The 27975-nt window shown below is 35.5% G+C and overlaps 1 protein-coding gene across 1 annotated transcript; it reads left to right on the top strand.

Annotated features, from left to right (window-relative positions):
- The first annotated feature begins 832 nt into the window (after window positions 1-832).
- On the top strand, window positions 833-27975 carry nid1a (nidogen 1a). The gene is made up of 20 exons (XM_079437064.1): window positions 833-1187; window positions 5366-5674; window positions 7478-7695; window positions 9444-9715; window positions 9810-9944; window positions 10069-10320; window positions 11451-11651; window positions 13967-14200; window positions 14864-15001; window positions 15411-15539; window positions 16580-16723; window positions 17658-17777; window positions 20345-20563; window positions 22634-22803; window positions 24453-24579; window positions 24734-24905; window positions 25474-25631; window positions 25805-25928; window positions 26748-26860; window positions 27499-27975. The coding sequence occupies exons 1-20, from the start codon at window positions 984-986 to the stop codon at window positions 27627-27629; spliced, it is 3570 nt and encodes a 1189-aa protein (XP_079293190.1). The 5' UTR covers window positions 833-983; the 3' UTR covers window positions 27630-27975.

The raw sequence follows: 27975 nt of genomic DNA, 5'->3' as shown, positions 1-27975 counted from the left end.
TGTTTATTAGTACGCTAATAAATGTAAAACAACTTGAATACAAATACCAGTTTACAGTACCCAGCAGCACGATGAACTGTTTTGCACAACTAAATAGGCTAAATGGAGATTACTGACACCCCCTCGAACACTCAAGTTCACACCAGCTCTTACATTAAAAATAAGATTAAAAAAAATAATAGTTTCCATGGATTTATACACTGTAAAATATGATCGTGATTTTAACAGTAAAAAACTGTTAAATGGTTAATGTTAAGTTCCCCTACTATATACGGTGAAAAACTGTAATAGACATTTCATGTAATTTTACAGTAAAATACAGTTTTTGTAAAAAACATAAATTGATGTTTTCCAGAATTCCCTGCTTTGCATTTCAAATTTGATTTCCTTCTTAGTGTTTCTTATCAGTTTAGGGTTGTATGTTACATCTAATGTTGTTAAATTAATATTTATTGCATATTTCAGTTTCGTGTGTGTTATCATGATGGTGTTTAGTGTTTTCAGCTTGTGGAAAAGCTGCTTGTGGTGAACTTTGGTTCATTATGTGACTGATTATGTGATGGTTATCAGATTTCAGAACTTCAATAGGTTGGTTTATTAATATTTTAAATTTTAATTGTCAACTTAAGTTAAATAAACCCTAAAATGTTGCTACCGTACTTTTTACGGTAAAATTCTGGCAACCACAGCTGCCAGTTTTTTTGGTTAGTTTTTTACAGTACATTTTACGGAATATGTTTTATTTTATTTTTTTCAGTGTAGTCTTTGCATCTGTATGTTTGATGTTTGAATCAGGTCTGCTCTGTTGGAATAGAATTGGCTAGATGGCGCTGTCACAAAGAAATAGTGTCCTAGAGCTGCGGTCCTAGACCTGAGGTCCTGAGACTGGAACATACTGCGCGCTGCTGGTTAAAACGGGCTTTCACCTCAGGCAGTCAGTCAGTGAGTCTCAGGCAGCTTCAGCTTCAGCTTCAGGACTGGACATGGGTCGGCAGGGGCAGAGATGGCCAGTGTGGATCTTATTATTGGGATTGTCAGTGTGTGTCAGCGGGATAACACGACAAGAACTTTTTCCATTCGGGAGAAGCGCAGGAGACCAGTCTCTTCATGAAGGCAACGACGAGACTCAGCAGATCACGCTGAAGAAGCCCCTAACATTTTACGATGGACAGTTCGACAAGATTTACGTGAGTGTTTGAGCTATGAATGATAGAGGCTACAGTGTTGCCGAGTTACTAGTTACATGTAACGGAATTACGGAACAGAATTACAAAATAAATGTAACAAATCTGTTACAGTTACTGAGAAAAAAACGTGGAATTAAATTACTGTTACTTATGAAAGTGCTAACGATTACAAAGAAGGTTACATCTGAATATTTTCTTTCACACATACAGATTTGATTGATTTCTTTCCCAAATTGCACTGATTGCTCTAAAATATGAGTTTCAGGAGTTAAGGACACAAGCTTATTCGATAGGTGTTTTATTTTCTATTTGTGTTCATGTATATATATATTTTTTTAGATGCCAGTGTTTTCTCTCATAGCTGTGCAAAGATTTCAAAAACTGAATCATAGCTAGTATTAAACTATTTCTTGTTATGGTTTTAAATCTGTATTTACCTCAGAATCATCTCAAAGTAAACACAGGTGCTAAAATCTGATTTTGTGGTGGCTGTGCTTTAAAATTAAATTGTTATAGTCCTAATTAAAGTGAGAAGTCTGGCAGTAATCAGTGTTGAGTTCTACTGTAAGGATAACCCCTCCTGCTTTAAATGTTTCAAAATGACTAACAGTTGAAAACTTTTGTTAGAAATTTAGAAAAGTAATCAAATGTAAGTTACTTTAATAAAGTAATTGAAATAGTTACACTACTACTTATTACATTTTAAGTAGAGTAACTTGTAATTTGTAACCTATTACATTTACAAAGTAACACTGATGATATACAATACTGCAATGCATTCACTTCCATAATAATATGAAGACCTTAGTACAACATACTTTGATATAAACAATGTTAAAAAAATAATTGCCATATTCATACACTATTTATCCCACTTAAAGGCCAATTTACCATGATATATGTCCAGAATAGTGATGCTATTTTAAAATATTTTTAGGTATAAGCTATTAAATCAGTATAGTTACACTTTGAAATAATGTTTAGCAGGTCAACCCAGCAGTGCTACAAATACATTCAAATATATTAGTTCATAGTCATATTTATGAACTACATACAGTATTCCGAGCTAACAGGGAATGTTCTCAGAATGTTCTGGAAACGTTCTCTCAAAGTTACAATGAAGCATTCTTCCAGTAATATTAATAGGACATTCGTTCAAAATTATCTGGCCCTTAATAACATTATTGAGACATTAGCACAATTTATACATCATTCATGTAACATTTTAGTTGGACATTAGTCTGTAACGTTCCCAGAATGTTTGCAAAATGATCAAATTGAGCATTCCCTTAATGTTTTCTTCCAGTGTTAATATAAAACATGTTAAAAACTGCACGTCTTGAATGAGTGAAGTTTGAAATAACATTTAATTTTTTGTTAGCTGGGTCTTATAGCATTTTATAGCATTAATACATGCAAATATGTTTAGGATGAATTACTGAAACAGAAATAAAAGATTAATAATGTTCATAATGCAAACGCTTTGCGGTTTGTTTTTGCAATGTTTTCTCGTCCATCTGATTGACTTGTAACTACAGCAGCAATTCTCATCGACATACAACAGACAAAACAGCTCATTATACTGTCTTAAAATGGAAATGCTGTGTTTCAGTGGTAATTGAGTTACAGATTGTTTGAAGAAGTTTTGAAACAGCATTGTTATTTAGCTTTGAGTACTTCATAGAGTTGGTTTATTGTCAGATAAACTCATGATGAGCTGGTTATAGCAGAATGATTAAATACAGTATGCAGTATAATGTTTTGGGATTTTATGCAAAACATTGTTTTAGATATCATATGATGGATATCAATATATATGAATCCATTTAAGTTTTTTGTTTACAATATATTCTTTGTGAAAAGAAATGAAGGGAAGAACTTGACTTCATTCATAGATAAGTGAGTGAGTGATTGATTTCTCTGATGAATCATTAACAATTAGAGCAGGAATGTTTATCGAAATCGTTAATAGCGTCAGTTTTGCTTTATGTTGATTTTGAGTGACTCTTTGAGTGACTCCAGTGGTGAAATACTGCAGATACAGTCCTGCTTAAGTGCGTATTGATTGGGTGAATCAGATCCTGCACTGTTCAGATGATTTAACCTTTGGTTTCCATGCAAACCCCCCCCCCCCCCCCCCCAACTATTGAACACAATTTAAGATATTTTGGATGAAAACCGGGAGGCTCGCTCCCATTGACTGCATAGTAAATTGCACTGTCAAGACCAAGAAAAGTATAAAAAGCATAGTCAGAATAGTCCATCTGCCTTTAGTGGTTCAATCTGAATTTAATGAAGCGACGAGAACACTTTTCCTGACAAAACAATGTCTTTATTCAACAATTTGTCTCTTGTTCAGCGAAGCGCCATTTTGGCCAATCCGCCAATCCGCTGGACACAAGCAACGTACGCTCTTGTGTGTCAGCCGTGTCACAAGGATACGTCTTCTATGTTTGTTTACGCTTTGATTTGAATGAAAACTGTGTATCCGGTATGCGGCTGACACACAAGAGCATACGCTGCTTGCGTCCAGCGGATATTCTCCAAAATGGCGTTACGCTGAACCAGAGGAGTCGAACTGTTGAATAAAGTCATTGTCAAGTGTTCTCGTCGCTTCATTAAATTCAGATTGAACCACTAAAGGCAGATGGACTGTTCTGATGATGCTTTTCATACTTTTCTGGGTCTTGACAGTGCAATTTAGTATGCAGTCAATGGGACAGTCACAAGCCTCCCGGTTTTCATCCAAAATATCTTAAATTGTGTTCTGAAGACGAACAAAGCTTTTACGGGTTTGGAACAACATGGGGGTAAGTGATTAATGACAATTTTCATTTTGGGGTGGAGTAACCCTTTAAATATGGTCTGAAAATCTACTGAGAGGTTTGGAAATTTGAGTCTGGAAAAGTATGGAATATTGAAATGAAAAATGTGTAGGAACCTTGTCAGAGGACTCGACTAACAAAAACATTCCTAATTACAATCCCTTGAATACTTCCTTTCCCACAGGTCTACTTTGCCAATTTCCTTTTCCTTTTTCGAGCTGTTGTGGTTCTTAGCATGAGTATTTTAGCAGAATTCATGGCTGTATCTTGTTGTTTTGTAAAGCTGAAATAACTCCAGCGTTTGAGAGCAGACTGAATGAATGTCAAAGTCACATGAAGGAATGAAACTGTCCTTCTTCAGGATTTATAGGGTCTCCCGCTGAATACAAAGTGCGTGTGTTGTAGCATTTGAAAAACATCTGGAAATGTAGTCCAAGCATGCACATCTGTTTTAGTGAGGTGTTGAACAGTCTTTGTACAAATGATCAACAATATGCATGACATTCCTTATTTAACCGCTAACATTTCCTCATTCATTCTTCGCTAAACTGTTTTCATGTTAAATCTGTTTTAAAAAGTCCTATTTTTGTAGCTGTTCAGTTTTAATAATTCGCTATGGTAAATTGTAATGTACAAAGATGACTTATTAAACCATATGTAGGTTTATTGCCAGAGGAGTTTTGATGCTGTCTATATGCCTGAATATGTGAAAATCCGAAGTATTTACATCTATGCGTTTACCAGGCACTTTATCCAACTTCCAGCATGTGACCATATACTGACGTACACAGTATTTATGAAACAATAGGTGAACAATTCTAGGATGAGCCACCCGGAAACCTCTTTGAAAACAATCATTAGAAACGGCACTCCTCAGCCATAATACAGGATCAGTGAATCAGGTCAAGAACCTGACCAACATCACAAGATCAGGCCTTTTGAATTTTAAGATTTAATTTTGGCTGTGCTAAATAGACTGTAGTTTTTGCTCATTCTGCTGTAGGGAGAGTTTTCCAGGACACCATGCATGGAGACTTTGTTGCTTTGTCCTCTTTTGTAATCTTATTATGTCTACAAAATAAGTCACAATCATCAGTTGAATGTCTTTTGTATTGCATTGCGAGTTCAGAGTTTTGACCAGTATTGTTTTAGTTTTTAAGATAGTTTCTGTGATTTTACTCTTGTGTGTGTAGATAATGTGATAAAACATAATCTGACGTGCAGTGGTGCTGTAGATGTAATCATTAACCAAACTGAACGTCATTAAAAATAATTGTGTTGTAGTGTTTTTGTTATGGCTATTGATTTCCATTGCCAGCATCTGTTTCTATCTCTTCTGTCTCTCACTTTTAGATCAACACCAATGGCTTTGTTGCTCTGGAGAAGCCAGCAGGAGAATCCGAGTATCTGGGCAACATGCCGGCCGGTTTTGGGATGATCGCTGCTCTGCAGGGCGACCTGGACACCAGCGATGGTGTAGGAAAGGTGTTCTTCCGCCAGGACTCCAGTCCGGCTCTTCTACAGCAGGCGGCCGAGCACATCAACAGAGCCTTCCCTGAGGATGACGTGGTGACCCCCATCAGTGCTGTGGTGGTCACATGGGTGGATGTGGCGTCCCATCAGGCTGAGAGCAGAGGAGACGGACTGGAGCCCACCGGAAGAGTGAGGTTCAGTTTACTTGTGGGCCGTTCACACATACAGCCATTTTTAGCATGCATTTTTCATGGATGTATCGTTGGTCTTTCCTACTGCTTTATTGGCAAATCTGTGAAAATCAAGCATCTGCATTCGCATACGTTCTGGACCTGAGAAAAATGCATTACAATTATTAATGCATCCATCCAACTCACTTGTACTGCAAAATACATAATTCCTAAAAAGTATTTTTGCGTTATTTTCCAATTAAAATATTTACAAATCCTAAGGACAAGTTTAATTAGCTTTAACATGTTTACAGCATAATTAAAGTATAATTGCATAAGATTTTAAGGCTTCATATAGGTTATATTTTGAATATATTAATATAATGTATTTTTACTTTTACAAGAGTTATTTTAGAATAATTAATATACTATTATTTCATTAATTTTGTTGTGTTTTTTGACATTTCTATTAGTTTTTTTTAATTGTGTTTATATTTGTTATATATGTTTAAAGCATAATTACGTCAGATATTAAGGTTTAAATTTTTATTTTATTTGAAGTATTTTACAGATCTTTGCAGATCTTTTTCACTTAAAAACAAGTGGGAAAAATCCAGTGTTATTTTAGTATAATTAATATAATATTTGAACATGTTATTAATATTTTGAAGTATTTTAATTTAAAATTAAAATGTAATTTTTAGTAATTTTGTTGTGTATTTTTGTCATTTTTTTTATTAGTTTTTATTTTAATTAATATTTGTTAGTTTTAGTAATTTTAGGGCCTCAAGTTTTTCAATTAAATCACCACTATTTATATGTCTGAATAGTTTTATTAATATTTATTTCAGTTTTAGTTTTGGTCATTTTAATATTTTACTTGAACTACATAAAAATGAGATGTTTTTTCAGCAACTTCAGTCACAGACTCTTATTGAAGGGGAATGACTTCCAATGGCTTTGTCATTGTAGATTGCTGTATGTGTGAATTATAAGAGTAATGGATTTAAAGGGGTCATATGATGCCATTTCAAGTTTTCCTTTCTCTTTGGACTGTTACAAGCTGTTCATGGATAGATAAGATCCCTGAAGTTGCAAAGACCAAAGTCTCAAAACCAAAGACATATTCTTTATAAAAGTATTTTGTTTGGGCTTCCAAAAGAGGACACAACTAGAAATCAGTGGTTAAGTTGTATTTAATTACAACACTGTTCCAGAACAGTTCAACACAAATATTAAAGTGTGTGCAGCGCATTTTATGGAGGACTATTTCCTGAACCTGGCAGGAGAGTAGCCTACAATGCTGGCTCTCACAAAGGCTGTTTTGAGCAGTGTAGATCACAAATGCAGACATGGTAATGTTTACGTGAAAAGACAGTTTAAGTCAGTATAATCAGTAATTATGTCCCCACTGGATGCAACAAATGCCTCGTTTATAATGGGTTTTATTGTTTTTGTGTCGTCTCGCCGGGACACGGCATCACAATACGGTGAGGGGCGTAACATTTCTGTCACACCCTTGAGGTATTCGGCCAATCACAAAGCACTGGATAGCTGGCCAATCAGAGCACAGCTCGCTTCTCAGAACGATGAGCTTTGTAAAAATCGACGCGTTTCAGAAAGGTGTAGCATAGAGGAGCAACAATAATGTACAGTATGTGGAAAATAATGTGTTTTCTGAATCTTAAACCGCATAAACACATTGCAATTACACCAAATACACAAAATAATGTTCTTTTTTAGCAACGTCATATGACCCCTTTAACTGATTGTGTACAAATACACTTAAAGAGTTAATAAATCATGTTCTTTATTCTTATAGCGGAATACGTTTCAACTGGTCATCGCTTCTTTGGAGACGATGTCCTTTGCGATTCTTCTCTACCCGAGAGAAGCCATGCAGTTCCAGAGCACCAGCAGCTACACGATGCACGCCGGCTTCAGTAAAGGACTGGAGACTTACTTAGTGCTTTATAAGAAGCAAGGACCGTACTATCGCATCACAGACGACACCGAGGCATCTGTCAAGAACTTAGCTGAGTACGTTTGGTTGCTGTTAGTGCTGGAGTTCACCTAAATATAAATACAGAAGCGGACAGTAGTGAAGTATTTTTACTCCGCTTTAAAAGTACTTTTCAAGTGTCTGTACTTTATCAGTGTTTTTCTTTAGAAAACTCTACTTTAATATTTAATTACATTAGAAATCTATTCTTATTTTTACTCAAGTAAAAGTAATTCAAAGATTTACTTGAGTACAAGAAAATACTAAATTAATTTAATGTTCTTCAGTATTAAAGGTAAAACGAACAATTTTTATGAAATGTAGTGCAGTAAAAAGAATGACATCATGCTTTGGAATGTTGGAAGAAAAACGCTGATAAACTACTGATACTTTTTAAATTTCCTTGAGTAAAGTAAAAATACTTCACTACTGAAACTAAAAAGTAGAAGAAGCTTTATGCAGGTCTTTTCTATACAATTATATCATGACCCAAACTCCAAAATGGACCAAAAAACACCATAATGCTCCTTAAACTAATCATAGAAGCATACAATAGCTTTATGGAGCATGAGATTTAAGAGCTGCAAAAGAGGACAATTTCAGTGAATAGCATCTGTTCCTCAGTCGAATGAAGTGCAAACAATTCTTTTCTTAATCTGTATTTTTGTCTGGTTTTCCAGAACAAATATCTAAACAGTATTAAACCAAGAAAAATTTACTTGAAGCAAAATACTTAAGATATTAATTATTGTTTTCTGAAAAAAAGTATAAAAATTGAGTTAAAAAACAAATACACAAACACTTTTGTTTTTCTGACCCATTGACATTTTTTCTTTTTTTAAGCATAAACTTTTATAAATGAATAAATCAATTAATTTTGATTAAAAAAAATTCTGCAAACAAAGCTTGATATCTTGAAGTATTTTTCCTTAACAATTAAATTTATCATGCATTAAGAATGTTTATATTGATTTGTTTATATTTAGGAATGTTTATATCAAATAATCAAGCACATTCATTTTTATTAAATTTTTTATCCGCTTTGAGGTAAAATATTTTATTGAGATCGGCAAAAACTATTTTTTTCTTTAATACAAAAATCTAAACATTCTTTAATCAAGATACATTTTCTAGAGAAACAAAAAAGCTTAAGATATTAAGTCTTGTTTTCTAAAACAATTATCAAAATTTTGTCAATATATACTTAAAACAAGAAAAATGTCAATTGGGTCAACAATATAAACCTTATTATAAAAAAGTGTATTTTTATTACCCCATTGACAGACATGTTTTTTCTTGTTTTATGCATAAACTTTTCATAATTGATCAATTTTTCATAAAACTAAATTAAATATCTTATCTATTTTTGCTTAAGTATAAGCATTTAAGCATGCTTTTGTTGATTTATGTCTATATCTGTTTATATGCAATATCTATAAAGCCATTTTTCTTAATGAAATGTGTCTTGATTTAAGAATTTTTAGAAATTTATAATGGAAGACAATATGAAGTATGTAAAATAATTTTTTTGCAGTTTTGCCTACTTTTATCTAATAGCCTTATGGTACTTTTTGTCATTTTTGGAGCTTGACAGATGCAGTCACTATGAATTGTAAAGAAAAAGATCTTTGTGAAGATAGTTAAACATTTCTCTATTTATGATCCATTGGAGCAACTGGATTTTTATTTTTAAGGGAACTAATAATGTTTTGTGGCATGTCCAGTATAGCAGTGTAAGTGTACTTTGATCATGTTTTCCCTTGATGCGGTTGGATGTGTTTTCCAGGCTCACTAACTCCGGAAAGCGTGGTGTGTGGGTGTATGAAATAGGAACGTTCCCTCACTTCACGGACGTCGCTCCTGGAGAAGTGCTAAACTTACCTTTGGATTTCCACAACCATCAACACCCTGTGTATCCTGACGTCCAGCAGGAGAGCCTGGATGGAGTTTATGATCGTCCAGAACATCCTCCACCCATCCAGGTGCAGACGGTTCAGTACAGACCTGAACGACCGGCGGTCGTGGAAATCGAAAATGAAGACAACATCGAGGTTGACGGTCAGCATGAATGGCTTATTTGCTAGAACAATCAACGACTTTGCACTTTTCTTGAGCTAAAATGATCTATTTTTTGTCTTTTTTTCGCATACAGTATTTACATACAACTCTGGTGAATGTGACGGACAGAAATGCTCCAAATTTGGCGAATGCAGGAATTATCGGAGCGGACGATGCTGCCAGTGTAAACCTGGATACTACGGCAGTGGGGTTCAGTGTGTACCTGATGGTAATGCCTCTATAATGGACTTCAGCTGTTATTGGTTTCATTTCTGTTATAGAAATGTTTTCTTATGTTGGGTTATGATCACTGAAAGCAGAGAAAAATAATGATGTCTGATGATCTTTGACAGGTATTCCTCAGAGGATGAACGGTAAAGTGAGTGGAAGGGTGTCTGTGGGAAACTCACCGGTGCCTGTGGATTTTGCCAGTAATGATCTCCACTCGTATGTGGTGGTGAATGACGGAAGAGCGTATGTGGCCATCAGTGCCATTCCACCGATCGTTGGCTTCTCTCTGCAGCCGCTGTCGTCCGTCGGAGGAATCATCGGCTGGGCCTTTGCACTTCAGCAGCCGGGCTTCAAGAACGGCTTCAGCATCATTGGTGAGATTCTCAGAGATATCATATAATGAGAAGTGCTTGATAAAGGATCCATCTGACCATACATTTTTAACTGTTATATCAAATAGATCTTATTTAGCTCAGGGTTATTATAGTTTACTAAAACTGAAAATGAAAATAAACCATAAAAATCATCCAAAACATCTTCATTACTTGAAACAAAAAATTTAATGTTAACTGAAACATTAAACTTAAGCTTATTTCAGTTTATTGGCAAGGCAATATTTTACATTTTAACCTGATTTACTTGATGTACTAAAATAATTAAAGCTAAAATTCAATAAAAATGAATAAAAACTATATACAGTAGACATATAAAACAAATAATAACAAACACTATTAAAAAAGGCAAAAGCACGCTAAAACTTTAACGCAAATAAAAATGAAAATATAAAAGTAAAAAGAAATACTGATAATCGAAAATCTAAATATTAATAAAAACTATAATAGTGTCTACTAGTATAATAGTGATACTAAAACAACGCTGATTTAGATCAGAGGTTACAAAATGAGGAAAACAAATAAATAAATAAAAACTAAATTAAACTAAGTAAATGCATTTAAAAATGTATTAAAATAAAAGAAATGTATCAGTCAATCAATAAATAATACATATAACAGTACCATGCTATAATGAGTTGAATCCAATTATTTTCAAAATATTTTACATGTATTTATAATATAATTTTTTCGAATGTAAACGGGGTCTTAAAAATATATATAACTGCATAAATATTTTAGGATTGTCTGTCCCTGGTATCAAAAAGATTAAAAACCCCTGATTTAGATAGCTAGATATCTTTTCTCATAGTTCAGTATTTCCTAAATCTTTTTATTATGACATATGCAGATGAAATCATTCAATATTGAATGTAGGAGTGCTAGTAATACTTCCCTTTTTAATTTCATTATAAAACATGCATGAAATTTTCCGAGCAGTTATTTGGATGCAGAAGCACTTAAACGAACGAGTGTTAGATGTATAGGAAGCTGTAAGATGCATTGTGAGGGAAGAGCAGAAGTTATACTCTCTGTTTTGACACACAAGAGTTGTTTGCTGTGCGGTTTGATGGAAATCCCGCCTTACACTTCCTCTTTGACCTGTCTGTCAGGCGGAGAGTTCAGACGTCAGGCCGACGTGACCTTCCAGCCAGGCGGGGAAAGGTTGACCATCTCTCAGGAGTTCAAAGGCATTGATGAGCACGACCACCTGATGGTTGACACCAGACTTGAAGGAAAGATTCCTGAGGTTCCTCAGGGAGCCACAGTTCAGATCGACCCCTACACAGAGATCTACCAGTACAGCACCAACTGTGAGTCAAACCATCTTGACTGCATGTGTATGCATAAAAATGAGTATGCATAATAATAATACTATAATGTATGCAACTATAAAACACAAATGAGTATGTATGAGTATGCATGATAAAACATACATGAGTATGCATGATAAAACTTGCATGAGGAAGTATATGTATGATCAAACATGCATGAGGATGCATTATAAAACATGCATGAGTGTATATGAATATGGATGATAAAACATGTATGAGTATGTATGAGTAAAACACGAATGAGCATGCATGAGGATGCATAATAAAATATGAATGAGTATGGATGATAAAACGTGCATCTCAGAAAATTAGAATATGGTGAAAAAGTTCATTTTTTCTTGTAACTCATTTCAAAAAGTGAAACTTTCATATATTTTAGATTCATTACATTTAAAGTAAAACACTTCAAAAGTTTTTTTGTTTTAATTTTGATGATTAGAGCTTACAGCTCATGAAAGAAAAATCAGTATCTCAAAATATTAGAATATTTACATTTGAGTTTCAATTAATGACCATCTCTACAGTATAAATTCAGTGTATCTCTTGTTCTTTGAAACCACAATAATGGGGAAGACTGCTGACTCTGCAATGATCCAGAAGACAATCATTGACACCCTCCACAAAGAGGGTAAGTCACAGAGGGTCATTACTGAAAGCTGTGGCTGTTTACAGAGTGCTGTATCAAAGCATATTAAATGCAAAGTTGACGGGAAGAAAGAATTTGGGTAGGAAAAGGTGCACAAGCAACAGGGATGACTGCAAGCTTGAGAATACTGTCAAGCAAAGCTGATTCAAACACTTGTGAGAGCTTCACAAGGAGTGGACTGAAGCTGGAGTCAGTGCATCAAGAGTCACCACGCTCAGACGTCTTCAGGAAAAGGGCTACCAAGCCACTTCTGAACCAGATACAACGTCAGAAGCATCTTACCTGGGCTGTGGAGAAAAATAACTGGACTGTTGCTCAGTGGTCCAAAGTCCTCTTTTCAGATAAATTAAAATTTTGGGTCACACTTTATATTAGGTGGCCTTAACTACTATGTACTTACATCAAAGAATAAGTACAATGTACTTATTGTGGTCATATTGTATTGCAAAACACTTTTGCTGCTATTGAGGTGGGATATGGGTAAGGTTAGGGACAGGTTTGGTAGTATGGGTAGGTTTAAGGGTGGGTTAAGGTGTAAGGGATGGGTCAACAGTGTAATTATAAATTTAACTACAGAAACTAATTACATATGTAATTACATATAGGTATTTTTAAAATATAAGTACAATGTAAAAACATGTATGTACACAATAAGTGCATTGTATCAAATGATTAATTTAAATGTAAGTACATAGTAGTTAAGGCCACCTAATATAAAGTGGGACCAAATTTTGCTTTTCATTTGGAAATCAATGTCTGGAGTCTGGAGGTAGACCGGAGAGGCACAGAATCCAAGCTGCTTGAAGTCCAGTTTGAAGTTTCCGAAGTCTGTGATGATTTGGGCTGCCGTGACGTCTGCTGGTGTTGGTCCATTGTTTTCTGAAGTCCAGAGTCAATGCAGCCGTCTACCAGGAGATTTTAGAGCACTTTATGCTTCCATCTGCTGACAAGCTTTATGGAGATGCTGATTTCCTTTTCCAGCAGGACTTTAGCACCTGCCCACACTGCCAAAACCACTTCCAAGTGCTTTGCTGACCATGATATTACTGTGCTTGATTGACCAGCCAACATGCCTGACCTGAACATTTTCAAGAGAAAGATGAGAAACCGTCAATCCAACAATCCAGACGAGCTGAAGGCTCAATAGTGCCTCAGCAGAGCCACAGACTGATCGCTTCCATGCCATTCCTCACTGATGCTGGAGTTTGTGCTAAAGGAGCCCCGGCCAAGTATTGAGTGCATAAATGAACATACTTTAAAGAACTTGAACTTTTCTGCTTTGCAAATCCTTTTTTTGATTGATCTTAGGAAATATTCTAATATTTTGAGATACTGGATTTTTGACTTTCATGAGCTGTAAGCTCTAATCATCATAATTAAAACAAAAAAACTTTTGAAGTGTTTTACTTTACATGTAATGAATCTAAAATATATGAAAGTTTCACTTTTTGAAATGTTACAAGAAAAAATGAACTTTTTCACCATATTCTGATTTTCTGAGATGCACCTGTATGTATGAGTATGCATGATAAAACATGCATGAGTATGCAGTAAGTATGCATGATGCAAAGTATCTCCATTAGCAATATGTCATGCTTTGTGTTTAAGTCCTATTATGAAACCTATTGACTCGTGACTCTTCTGTCAGTGATCACCACTTCATCCACACGGGAGTATGTGATCAATCTGCAGGACCGTTCGACCCAAAGCAGAAGCTACAATTTCAGAGAGACCATCACGTTTCAGGGCTGCCAGCATGATGAAGTCATCAGAGCCGTGCCGTCCACACAGATGCTCAGTGTTGACCAGGTGTTCGTCATGTATGATAGGGGCGAACAGCTCTTGCGTTACGCCATGAGTAACAAGATTGGAGACGTCAATGGTGAGGCCAGATCTCTTCAGCTGCATGATGAACAGTATTTTAATCATGACCAAGATTTCTGCTTCTCATTAATTAAGCATAATTTTATTTATTTATACTGGAAATGTTTCAATTGAAAATTGCATTATCTTGCATTGATAAAAAGCTTTCATGCTTGCATTTGCCAGATGTTAAAACCAAGAGTTTAAATTCCCCAATTAAAGCTTTTCTCTTAAATTGATACATTTTTCTGCCCAGAGTTTTACTTACTCTTCCCAATCTGGTGACCATGCGGTTTCTACTTATTGCTACTTTTTATTTCAAAATTTTTAGTTTTTTACTTGCAATTGCGAGTTCTCCGAATTGTTTGATATAAACTTGCAGTTTTGAGAAAAAAGTCTGAATTGCGATATATACACTCGTAATTAAGAGAAATAGGTTAGAATTGAGGAAAAAAGTCAGAATTGTGAGTTATAAACTCTCAATTATGAGATATAAACTCAATTGTGAGATATAAACTCTAAATTATACGATACAAACTCAGAATTGCGAGAGAAACATCAGAATTGTGAGATCGAAACTCTCAATTATGAGATATAAACTCAGAATTTAAAGAAATTTTTTCTTTGAATGTATTATGATCTTCTGGCGAAGTGACAGTTGATTGTTATACCACATCCGCAGGTGGACAAACGGAAGAAAACGCCTGCTTCACTGGCAGACACGGCTGCGACACTAACGCCGTCTGCAGACCCGGACAAGGAAACCAGTTCACATGTGAATGTGCCACGGGCTTCACTGGAGACGGACGCGCTTGCTATGGTACCATCACAGATTCTGTGTAATTAAATCAATCCTCAGTCCATTTCAATTAAAAGAGTTTCCTGTTTCATTTCCCTCTTAAAATGGGCCACTAATCTGCTTCCTTCTGAAGGGAAATCAATTTTTTGTCCATGAAAGTACTGCTTGGCTTCCTAAGGGGGCTGTTTCCAAAGCAGTCTTCTAATCAGATGTCAAAATTGCCTGAACATTTCCCAAGACCTCTACGGATGTGACCCATCCCTGGCTGGGGATTACTCCAATAGGACAGATGTTATCTTAAAAAGCAGTAATTAGGAGAAATGACTATCATTATTAGTAATTCGTGGGAATGTGACTGAGGAAGTCTTGCACTAAAGCAAAGTCTAAAAAGCTGAATCCTCAGGATTGTCTGCTTCTCTTTTCTCATCAGACATCGATGAATGCAGGGAAACTCCTCAGATCTGCGGGCTGAACGCCGTCTGCAATAACCAGCCGGGAACGTTTCGCTGCGAGTGTCGGGACGGTTTCCAGTTCGCCAGTGACGGACAGACATGTGTTGGTACGTCAGCATCTCATGAGTCACTACGTGTTTATGTCTGTTTGTATTCATCATCGTTATGTGTTGACAAAATCCCCCTGTTATTTAGATTTTAAAATTAAAAGCAGCTGATTTGCATCATAAAATGCCCACAGTGTTAAACCAACTCTAAAGTCATCGACTAAATATAATGTAAATAAAACCATAAGACTTGACTCTCATGGGAAGACTTTAGGAACTGACACCACGTCCCTTGTTTAGTCTGGTCTTCTGTAAGAAAGATTTCAGTTGTTTTTTCCAAGACAAGATTGAGATAAAATTCCTTGCTTCTGAGCTTTCTGAGGAAAAAAAGACCTTGGAAGGAATTCTCAGAGGATGTTGCTCATTATTTCAGCCTTCTGCACTTTATTTGCACATTTATTATAAATTAACATACCCAATTCAATTAACAATCAATTTTATTTATTATTTAAATGTAATACATTGATTTAATTTTTAAATGTATTCAATATTTAAATGTAATACATATTATTTGACTTTAATAAATGTGTAATCTAATTTTAATTTTAATTATTACATTTATAAAAAATTTAAATGTGCTTAATAGTCATTAAAAGCACTAAATTGTAACAGCCATATAATGGATTTTCTTAAAGCAATATTAAATATCTTATTCCTTTCTGTTTATTTTGAGGTACATTGATTTGTTCAGTATTTCTGGGTTTGATTTGAAATGTTCACTTCGTAAAAACACAGTGTAATGTACTAAACATAATCTAAATCATAATATATATAACACACACACATATGTATATATAATATAATATATATGTATATATAATAGAGATCTGTGACTTCTGAATCACAGTCTGAAAGAGTTTTTTTGTAAAGCAAAACATCTCTAAAGGAGGTTAGAGGCATTTAAAACAAAGAAGCTGTAGGCTTCATCAAAAGTCTGTCTGTGAGAAATGAGATATTTAAAAGATCTCTTTTGTGATGCATAGTTCCTGCAGGGATATTTATCTGCATCAGTTAATTGAAGCATGTGTGCTGTGTTGTAGAGGTGCAGCGTCCCGTGGACCCGTGTCGCATTGGCACTCATGACTGTGACGTCCCTGAGCGCGCTCGCTGCAGCTACACCGGAGGATCGTCCTACATCTGCACCTGTCTGCCGGGGTTCATGGGAGATGGACGCAGCTGTCAGGGTGGGTCTCTGACTCTCTATACAGACATGCTTTCATAAGATTTATTAGAAGAACACACACCATTTTAATGTTTTCCAGGCTGATCCAGCAGCAGATATTTGGTCATTATTGGTTAATTAATTTGCATGATTGATTAATTAATAGAATTGTTAATTTGGCCTAGTGTATATTCAACAGTCTGGTATATAAAAAAAACATTTTATTTTACTTAATTTAATTTGAATACATAAATTTTGTCTTACAATCTTTATTATTAAATTTCACATGTATATTGGTCATTAAAACTCCTATTGGTCAGCCACTGCTGTAAATACAAGGTGTTTTTTTACATCTTCATTAGTTGTGAGAGAAATATAAACGACTTGACATGATGTTAATGGGGATTTTAGTGTGATTATTAGCCGAGAGGGAAAACAGACACTCAGCTGTGATCAGCTTTTATTTCTGTTACCTGCATAATTCATTAATTTTTCAGCTTTATTACACAGCTTTATTACATTAAATTTATCCACCATTTAAACGCAATATATTTGTTTAAAATTTCAACATTTATTTAATTATAATGAATGTATTATTCAATTATTTAAATTATAATAATTTATTTTATTTAAAAAAATATAATTTAAATTTATCTATTCAATTTATTAAACATTTAACTGTGCTTAATTGTCATTTCAATGCAAAAAATTATTTTAAGTAAAATTAAATTTCTTATGAAGCACTGTGAATGACGTAATAAAATCAGAAACAGCTGTAGAAAATAAAATGTAAAGCATTTTACATATGTTTTTCAAAACATTAATATGTATAAGTGGGATCATAAATATTTTATAATAAATATATAACTTTATTTTTAAAACATTTTATATAATTCTTTGCAAAACATTTAGTTTAATTGGCACATTTTGTTTGTTTGTTTCTTTCTCTCTTTCAGACATAGACGAGTGTCAGGTGAATCAGTGTCATGAAAATGCTGTCTGCTCCAACACACCTGGATCTTTCACCTGTCAATGTAACCCTGGTTTCTATGGCGACGGTTTCCAATGCTCTACAGGTAGACTTTAGCTTTAAATGAACATCAGTTGTGTCTTTTGGTTTTGTAACGGTGCTCATTATTCTCATTCATTCAGACCCATAACCCTCACAAATAGCTTTGTTCTGCTAAATACCATTAAAGCCATTTCTAGCATATTTGGAGAATTTCATCGGATTTTTGGACGCTGTGGTTTGGAGAATCATCTGTGCGTATTGCATGAGCATCCAGCCTTGAGCAACGTTTAAAGTAGACAAAAGCTCATTATGCTGTTATTTCGGACCCCTTTTACCCACAGTTAATGCCGCAAACTGTATCAGTCGTTCTAATGACGGATGACCATCGACTCTTTAAATATTACAACATGACCTGACCTCTTGATCCCCGAGTTATGTCACGGCTTAACCCTGCCGCCATGAAAATCAGCTCGACAGCTGCGTGTCTGCTGGGAACTGACCAGTTGCTTTGGTTTCTCAGAGTTTTAGGACCCCATGACATCAATATTGTTGAATTTTATGAGCTTGAAGGTCAAATATGTTCTCATTAAAACTGACAAAATAAATGCAATATTGCTCAAAAGTTTGAAATTATTTCTGTGTGTGTGTGTGTGTGTGTGTGTGTGTGTGTGTGTGTGTATCTGCTCACCAATGCTACATTTATTTGATCAAAGTACAGCAAAACAGTAATACTGTGAAATATTAATGCAATTTAAAATAGCTATTTTCTATTGAACATATTGTAAAATGCAATTCAGTCTTCAGTGTCACATGGTCCATCAGAAAATTCAAATTTGCATCACAAGAATAAATTGCACATTAAAATATATCCAAAATGAAAACATTTATTTTAAATAAAAATATTTGTTTTTTCCTATATTTAGATCAAATACGTAAAGCCTTGCTGAGGATAATAATAGACTTAATAAAAATATTTTAGTATTATTTTAGTATTTAAAAAAAAAAAGTCTATTCCTTTTCTGATAGTATTTAAAAAAATAATGACAAGCTAATTAAAAAAAAAATCTAAATCAAGTCTGTCTTAAATATAATTGATCTGATTTTGAAAATTGCATGATTTTTGAAGTTATGTATATAAGTAAGTTTGTTTTATATATAGCCCTCATTTTATGCAAAATCATTTCTTTTTATGCAAAATATGACCTGGATAGTCTTGAAAGCTTTTCCTGAGATTTACCTTAATAATTCAAAACCGAATCTGTGGAGCATGACTTCATATGCTGGTTCAGACTGAAATGAGTTTACATGCTTTAAAATCTAGTTTGAGAGCCCTGTAGTGCCTAAGGCATGTTTGTCTTCAGTGTGTCATGTCGATTATGAGCGCTGTCACGATTGTGGTAGTAATGGTATTGATTAGTGTGCAGAGCATTGAGTTTTGTTATTGTAACCTGATTTGCAGACAGAGCTCTTTAGACTGATGTAATGTACCGCAGCAGCTCACGTGAGCATATCTGTTTCAGATTTAACCCCAGAGCTGTAGCACTGATTGATTTTCAGTGGAAATACTGGACATTCTTAGAAAGAGATGAAGTTTGATCCTGGATCTGTTGATAATCTGCATAAGCCCAGGCGTTTGCAGTTAGCGTTGAGCCTCCAATGGTTGACATTGCAAATACTTTTCACATACTATGTGGGTGTCACATGTCGGTTTCCATTTAGTTCCGTTTTGTCCTTATTTGGTATTTCCTGTCCTTGTTTAGTTAATTCCATTTAGTTCCGTTTTGTCCTTATTTGGTATTTCCTGTCCTTGTTTAGTTAATTCCATTTAGTTCCGTTTTGTCCTTATTTGGTATTTCCTGTCCTTGTTTAGTTAATTCCATTTAGTTCCGTTTTGTCCTTATTTGGTATTTCCTGTCCTTGTTTAGTTAATTATCATCCAGATCACCTGTTTCATTAATCATATCATTTACTCCTTTGTGTCCGTTTCTTTATAAGCATTCAGTTTGGTTACTAGGGTTGTCGAGTCTTAAAATTGTTGATGTTGTTTTTGAACACCTTTATACCATTAAAAAGCCTGATTGCACGGAACCCTTATCTTTATAAAAGTATAGCAGATACTTGCATAAAATGATACAAATATCAGACATCACTCTATAACTCCAATAATATGTCTTAGCAAGATGAGATTTAAATGATCAAAACATATAATGCAGTATAATCCAGTGATGCTAAATGCTCAAACTCTGACAATCGTATTTGAGACTCACTGATTTTTCTAATGATTTTTTTAATGAATCAAATAAGCAAATTTGCTTCAGCCCAGTAACTGTTCATCTGGAAATATTGCTAAAGTTATTCTTACGTTTTCTAAAAATCAATCAAGATTTGACAGCAGAAAGACACAGAAGCAGCAGCTGAAGATGTACGTTTGTATAATTTCATTAAAAGAGCTTTTACTGGATAAAAACTAAACTATCAATCAGACGACAGAAGACATGCAGTAGATTGAGTGTGAAACAAGATTAACAGCAAGGTTTTATCATGTTGATCATTTAGAGGCCTTGCATATCAAATATGATACAGTTGGTAAGGTTTATAGGGTTAACTGTGTGTGTGTTTGTTTCCGTGCAGATTATGAGAAGACGCGCTGCCAGCTGCATAGGGAGAGCGTTCTGGGCGCTGGGCCCCGCGGCCCCCGTCCTGTGCCCGGTCAGTATGTGCCGACCTGCGACGCCCAGGGCGAGTACGACCCCATGCAGTGTCACGCCAGCATTGGTCAGTGCTGGTGCGTGGACCGCGATGCACAGGAGATCTCTGGCACGCGGACGGGACCCGGGCGCTTTCCTGAGTGTGAGTCCTACACATGCTTTACTCATAAAGACTCTGTTCCAAAACCTACTGAGCTGCTTTGCTGTCTACAGAGAGAACTGTCTTATAAGTCAGCAGACTAACTGAAACGAGAATCATCAGTGACTAATTTGGAAATCTTGTTACGATATTCTTGCAAGCATAAGTAAGGAATAATTGATGACAGGCCGTTGATTTACACATATACGTCATCAATAATTCAACGGTGCGTTGTCAATTATTCGGCTTGTACTGTGGCTACCACACCTCAACACATTGATCAGATTATATATTTTAAAGCATTCATCTGGTTTTTTACTTAAATCGCTATTGTGAGTAGGATTAATTTCTTCCGCATCTCATCCAATGCATCCGTTTCTAATTCCAAGACGTCATGTTAGACCTAGTAATGGAGGTTTGAGCCGTTGATAGCAGACAAATGCAGTTAATAACTAAGTTATTAGAGAAAGAGAGAGAGAGAGAGCATGAGTTTGTGTCTCTCTCAAAAGTGTTCGGCAGCAGTGTGCCTACTAATAGTGAAACTTTAAGTTAATTTTCTTCACGTACAGCTCCGTTGTTACCTCGCTTGGGAGAAATGTCATGTTGCTTTTATGTTGCTAAACAATTTTTCTGATAAAATCGTCAGAGTAGTGCTAACAACGTTAGAGCGAGTATTATGTTTCCGTGTGGGTCTGTAAGGGAGAGTATGTGCTTTACGTTATATAAAACTTATTTTTGTGGAAAAACATGGAAATGATCTGTCATTTTTATCATATTGCTTACTATATTTATTTGTTTAGCCAGTGTTGTTGTGGGCTTTGGTTATTTTGCTGTTGTAAGACCTTTGAAATAACTGAAATCATTTGGTGAAGTGATATGGACATGTACGTTTTCCTGAAAATAATTGCTCACCTTAGAACGTTCATCAGCCAATCAGATTCAAGCATTCAATGGCACATATTGCTTGTTTGCGATGCATTCTGGAGGACGCAAGTATTTTGCCTACTTTAATGTCAGGAGCAGGATAGCATAAAACAGCGGTTCACATCCAAGACTGTTCAAAAGTTTGGAGTCAGTGAGATTTTGTTTCTATATTTTTGAGACATTTCTTCTGCTCACCAAGCCTGCATTTATTTCTTTAGAAATACAGCAAAGATTTTTATATTGCAAGAGATTATTTCTATTTAAAATAAATAATTTTTATGTGAATATACTGTAAACTGCAATTTATTCCTGGCTGTGATGCGCAGCTGTATTTTCAGCATCATTACTCCAGTCTTCAGTGTCACATGATCCTTCAGAAATCATTCTAATATGCTGCTCAAAAATTTCAGATTATTATTAATGTTGAAAACAGTTGTGCTGCACAATATTTTTGCAGAAACTGATACATTTAATTTTTCAGGATTCACAGATGAATAGAAAATTCAAAAGAACAGCATTTTGTTATAATGGTGGCAAGGGCGAGATGAGGCGAGGATCTAAATGCAGTAAAAGTTTATTAAAGGAAAACATAGACAAAGTTATTCCAACCAGGAACAGTGAAACATAATCCAGACAGGGAGCAGGAATGAAAACAGACTCACACCGACTGAATAAAAAGCACAACTTGTATAGTGAACACCAAACTAGTAAATGACACACAGGTGGAAGAAATTAGATCATGATGAGTCCTAGCAAAGGATAATGGGAAGTGCCCTCTGATGGATATACAGGACATTCCAGCTCATGTTCATGACAGAATGATCTTTATCTTTATAGAATTATACATAAATATAAAATAAAAAAATATTTTCTTTAAATATTATAAATATTAATGGAAACTAGGTGTGGTAATATATTTAAATATTTCAATAAAATTCAGGGGTTACGCTTTACAACCTATGAATTTATCATTGCAGTATATTTATTTATTTGTTTACTCACGAATAGCAATTTCTACCCAATTAAAATATTTTAAAGCTTGACACCACTTATTTTTAAATTTCTTCTTAACATCTTATTAATTTCCATGAATTGTCCAGGTCTAGAAATTACACTTTTCAAATTATTCATGCATCTTCTGTTCCTCAGGTCCTGGTCATGATGGCCCTCGCCCGATTGGACCAACACCTGATCCTAACGTCAATCCTTTGCCTCCTGGCAGCCACATCCTCTTCGCCCAGAGCGGGAAGATTGAGTATATTCCTCTGGAAGGTCACAACCTGAAGAAGAACGAAGCCAAGACTGCACTGCACCTCCCGGTAAAGCCTTTACCTCAATGTGTTGCCCCGAAAGTGCAGCACATACTTGTTATGAAGTGTTCTAGGCCAAATCATTCACAAAATTGTGTTGTTCTCTGTAGATTCATTCAGAAGTCTTTGCTCTAATTTATTCCCTGCTGTTTTGAAGCTCTGGAATGCATTAATGGATAGTGACGTTAGTAACAGCCGAGCGAACGTGTCACTGTGGTTTGTGTTCTGCTCGTAGTTCGTCTCTCTCAGTTAAACTGTTGATAAGACCGAGCCAGAGAACTGCTGGGGGGTCGCTGGGGAATTTTAAGATTGCTTAACTTAGTTTTTCTTGGAAATATTAGTGTGAGACAAATTGTTTATCAGAGCCATATGCTGCCTCTGCTGATTACATAACCTCCTTAACCGTAAGAATGTGAGGAGGGTTTCCAGGAGAAACAGAGCAGAATATTTACAAAAGAAAATGATGTTAACACGCATGTTTTCTGCAGGCGCCCTTGACTAAACTGTTTCTTAAGTAGAAAACTGTATTCAAGAATTTTTAAAATATTGTTAAAGTAACTCATTTCTGTGTATATACAATATTGTAAAATGTAATTTATTGCTGTGATCAAAGCATTTTATTACATTCAATTACATTTTAGAAATATTGTGTCTTTTTTCCTGTTTTGCAAATTAATTAGTTCCAAACACAGCCAGAGAGCAACACTGTGTATTTTTCCTGAATGAATCTGTTTTTGAACAGAGTGAGTCAATTATATAATAATCCATTCATGAAGAGTAAAGACAGTCAACTTGCTTCATTACTAATTGAATGAGCCATTTTAAAAGAATCGTTTGACTGAAGGGTTCAATGAATAATTTATTAAAACAGACACTTGCCGCCACCTACGGGAATATACATAAACCTTATATTTATTTATCCAAGCTTAAACCAGCACAAAAACACACTCATCAAAATATTAATTATCGTTATTGGTGACAAACCCCACCCCACACTATTCCCCTTTAATTTTTTTAACAATTCGACCACTGGTTGTGCTGCTTCAAATTTTTGCAGAAACTGTGATACATTTTTATTTTCAGGATACTTCAATGAATAGAAATTTAAAAAGAGCAGCATTTATTTGAAATATAAATCTTTATGTAACATTATAAAGTATTTGCTCAATTTAATGCATCCTTGCTGAGTCAAAGCATTCTTACTGACCCCAAATTTTTCAATGGTAAATATTATGGTTTCTCTCTATTTCTGATTATATTTCCAATTGATTGTGTTAAGCTACACATGCAACATATGCACAGGGTTTATATTTTCATCCACTGACCCCTGAAATGGACTTTTTAGGTCCTTTTGTGTGCAATACTGTGGGAAATCAAGTCTGAATAAATCTTCATCCCTTCTGCTCTTATTTACTGCTCACATGCTAACATTTACTGTAATGACTAACATCGGTGAAGCTTGTTAAGCAAGGAAAAATGCAAAGCTGGCCCAAGAGTCATTTGACTCAGATTCTGGATGTGCGGTTTCATGTTTTGTCTAGACAGCCGTTCACAGACAGACAGACAGATATATGAATGCCTGAAGGCAGATTTAGAGTTGAGTTGTCATCTTAAACTGTTCCATGCATGTTTGTAAATCTTTTTTATCGTTTTTGCAGGAGAAAGTGGTGATTGGAATTGCTTACGACTGCATGGAGAAGATGGTGTATTGGACAGACATCAGCACACCTGCTATTAGCAAAGCTAGTCTACAAGGAGGAGAACCTGTCCACATCATTAAATCAGGTAGAGTCAATTTTAACCAATAGTGTGCCCAAAAATGACTCTCCGCATCGTTTCAAACTTATTCACTGTCTTCTGTGGATCACATAAGATCAGTTTTGATTTCATAGGATCATAAGTTGTCTGACACTGATTCACAAACTGATTTTTGTGTCAGATGTCAGCAGTCCTGAAGGCATCGCTATCGACCATCTGGGCAGAAACGTGTTCTGGACAGACTCTGGGAAGGACAGAATTGAAGTTTCCTCTTTAGACGGATCCCAGCGCCATGTGTTGATTAACACAGACCTGGTTAACCCGAGAGCCATCCTAACTGATCCCACCAATGGGTGCGTGACTAACCAGAAACAACCAGCGTCTAAAATTAACAACAGTGATTTTGACAAGTAAAGGCAGTTGGATAGAAATGCAATGCAATACTTGGTTAAATCAATAAGATTAATAACAATTAAGTGTGATAATCTGAAGTCATGTGAACAATTCAATAATAAAGGTTTCTTTACACAGCAAATGTGGCACAGAAGCACTTCTGAAGTGGCATTTTTTTTATTGCTGCTCAGAGGTGGCAGAGCAGGCATCATCTAATCTGGCTTTAATGTGGCATTATGCCTTTACACTGAATTTTGAGCAGGCACCGAGCAGCCTTAATTTGGCTGTGTAAAGGCACCCTAAATTTAGCAGCACAATGTTATATTAAGAATAATGCAAAATACTTCATGGCCATTGCTTTCTCTCATTTCACCTGCATTAGTTTTAGACCATGATTACAGCTTTGTTTCTAATCATACATGAAATCATGTTTACACTCATTCTTAGCATTATGAATTTGAGTGATTCCCAATGTACCATTCATTTCTGCAGTGAAATAGTTATTGTAAAGGTCTTTTTCTTCCTCAGTTACATTTACTGGGCCGACTGGAACAGGGACGCCCCCAAAATTGAGATGGCTTACATGGACGGCACAAATCGCAGGGTCCTGGCCAAGGATGATTTGGGCCTCCCCAACGGTTTAACTTACGACCCCCAGACGTCTCTGCTGTGCTGGGCGGATGCTGGTACGGCTCCAGTTCACTGAGAAACATTTACTAGTGCAATGAAGTCACAGCTGTTTGAGTGTCTCGGGGGGGCACACACAACTGATTGTTTAGCTCATTAAAGCCACAAGCTCCATAAAACGCTTTAGTTGATGTGTTTGTGTTAATGATGATGTTTGGTGTTTTTGATGCAGGTACTCATAAAGTGGAGTGCATGAATCCGCAGCAGGGCACTCGGAGGCTTCTTATGGAGGGAATTCAGTATCCCTTCGGACTGACTACTGATGGAAAAAACCTCTACTACACGGACTGGACGAGGTGAACTTTCAATTAAACAGCATCACGCTTTTATTGAGTGTCAGGTCCTTCAAATGTTTTGAAAGAAGTCTCTTACCAAGGCTGCATTTATTTTATTAAATACATAAAAAAATTATAAATATTATTACAATTTAAAAGAAGTATTTTCTATATGAATATATTGTCAAATGTAATTTATTTCTGTGATCAAAGCTGAAATTTCAGCATCATTACTTCAGTCTTCAGTGTCACATGATCCTTTAGAAATCATTGTAATACGCTATTATTAATTATTATTTAATAGTGATAATATAATTCATACTTTTATGCAGCAAGGACATATTATATTGATCAAAAGTGACCGTAAATACATTTATAATAGAAATATAATATCACAAAAGATTTCTGTTTCAAATAAATATTGTTCTTTTGAACTTTCTATTCATCAAAGATTCCTGAAAAATAAAATGTATCACGGTTTCCACAAAAATATGAAGCTGTACAACTGTTTTCAACATTGATAATAATCAGTCTTGAGCAGTAAATCAGTATATTAGAATGATTTCTGAAGATCATGTGACACTGAAGACTGGAGTAATGATGCTGAATATACAGCTGTGCATTACAGCAATAAATTATATTTTACAATATAGAAAACGGCTATTTTAAATAGTACAAATATTACAGTTTTTACTGTATTTGTAATGGATGCAGATGTGGATGAGCAGAAGACATTTCAAAACATTTAAAAATCGAATTAATTATTAATATCATACATACTGTATATATGTATCATCAAGCCAGTGTTTTCCTGACGGTTTGTGTGTTTGTGTTGATCAGGGGTGCTGTAGTCGTAGCTGATCGATATGCTAGGCGAGAGGTGGATGAGTTCCAGCCCCAGAAACGAACACGTCTCTACGGGATCACCACGGCACATGCCCACTGCCCGTCTGGTATGATTTCTCTCTTATACTTACAGTGGTGGCCAAAATTGTTAGAACACTTGGCATATTTAAGAGGTTTCAGTTGTTTTTGTTGAATTGGCCATTACAATACCCATAAAACGAACTATTGCCAGAACTACCTGCGACGGAAGGAATCTGATGGACCTCAACCCCATCGAGCAAATTTTGGGCAAGTTGGAAAATAAACTGAACAGGTCTATTGTGCATTCAAAGGAAAGCCCTTGCCTCGAGTTGCAGAAGGCATGGGATAACATTAGTGTTGAAGTTCTCAGGAAATGTATTTCCACTATGCCAGAGAGATGTGCTGCTGTAATTGCTGCAAAAGTTGGACATACCAAATATTAAAGTTAGAAGTGGATAAAAACAGTATGACTCATCTGATATTTGTTGTGTTCAGAGCAACCATCTGCATGTTTCATGAACATTATGAAATGAAATCATGTTTTGGAGGCAAAAACCTGCCAGGTGTTCTAACAATTTTGGCCACCACTGTAAATTCTTCATAAATGATGTCAGTTTTTAATGCTCGGTGCTTCTAACCATGTAAGTAACTGGCTCAAGTAGCTAAAACAACACGTTTGTACCATGACTGGAGCTAATGTGAGATACTCACTGTTCCCCATCAGGCCAGAACTACTGCTCCAGCAATAATGGTGGGTGCACTCACTTATGTCTGGCGACACCTGCTGGGCGCTCGTGCAGGTGTCCGGATGACGCTGCAGGGCTGGGCTGTGTGGAGCAAGAAGGCTGGAACTGAAGATTCAAAGAGACGTGAGCAGACCTCCACTGATGAAGGACATGGCAGCTCCATCTGAACGCTTCTGTTACACCATGTCTTGTCTGAAAGATGCAATAAAGCCAACTCAGTATTAAAGATTTTTAAATGCATCCGTGCCTTAAATATGATCATGGTGCTTTAAAGAGCAGTTAATGCTAATGAGGTCATTGTGAATTTAGTTTCCTGACTTTTCAAACTATCAGTGTTACCCTGATACTGAGAGTATCTCTTTTAAAAGATAAAGAAATGATACAATTGTGAAATAACCTGAAATAAATCAATGTTTACACATACATCTTTTCAATAAAATCATATTTTGTTTATT

Source organism: Barbus barbus (assembly GCF_936440315.1).
Source record: "Barbus barbus genome assembly, chromosome: 16".
Classification (NCBI taxonomy): domain Eukaryota; kingdom Metazoa; phylum Chordata; class Actinopteri; order Cypriniformes; family Cyprinidae; genus Barbus; species Barbus barbus.
Note: the sequence above shows the minus strand (reverse complement) of the source record. Positions and strands in the feature narration are given on the sequence as shown.

Bases quoted from the DNA above. Each gene is read 5' to 3' on its own strand.
- nid1a (XM_079437064.1), top strand. From the start codon at position 984: ATGGGTCGGCAGGGGCAGAGATGGCCAGTGTGGATCTTATTATTGGGA. The intron at 1,188-5,365 runs GTGAGTGTTTGA...TCTCACTTTTAG, and splicing joins GACAGTTCGACAAGATTTAC to ATCAACACCAATGGCTTTGT. The intron at 14,201-14,863 runs GTGAGGCCAGAT...CCACATCCGCAG, and splicing joins CAAGATTGGAGACGTCAATG to GTGGACAAACGGAAGAAAAC.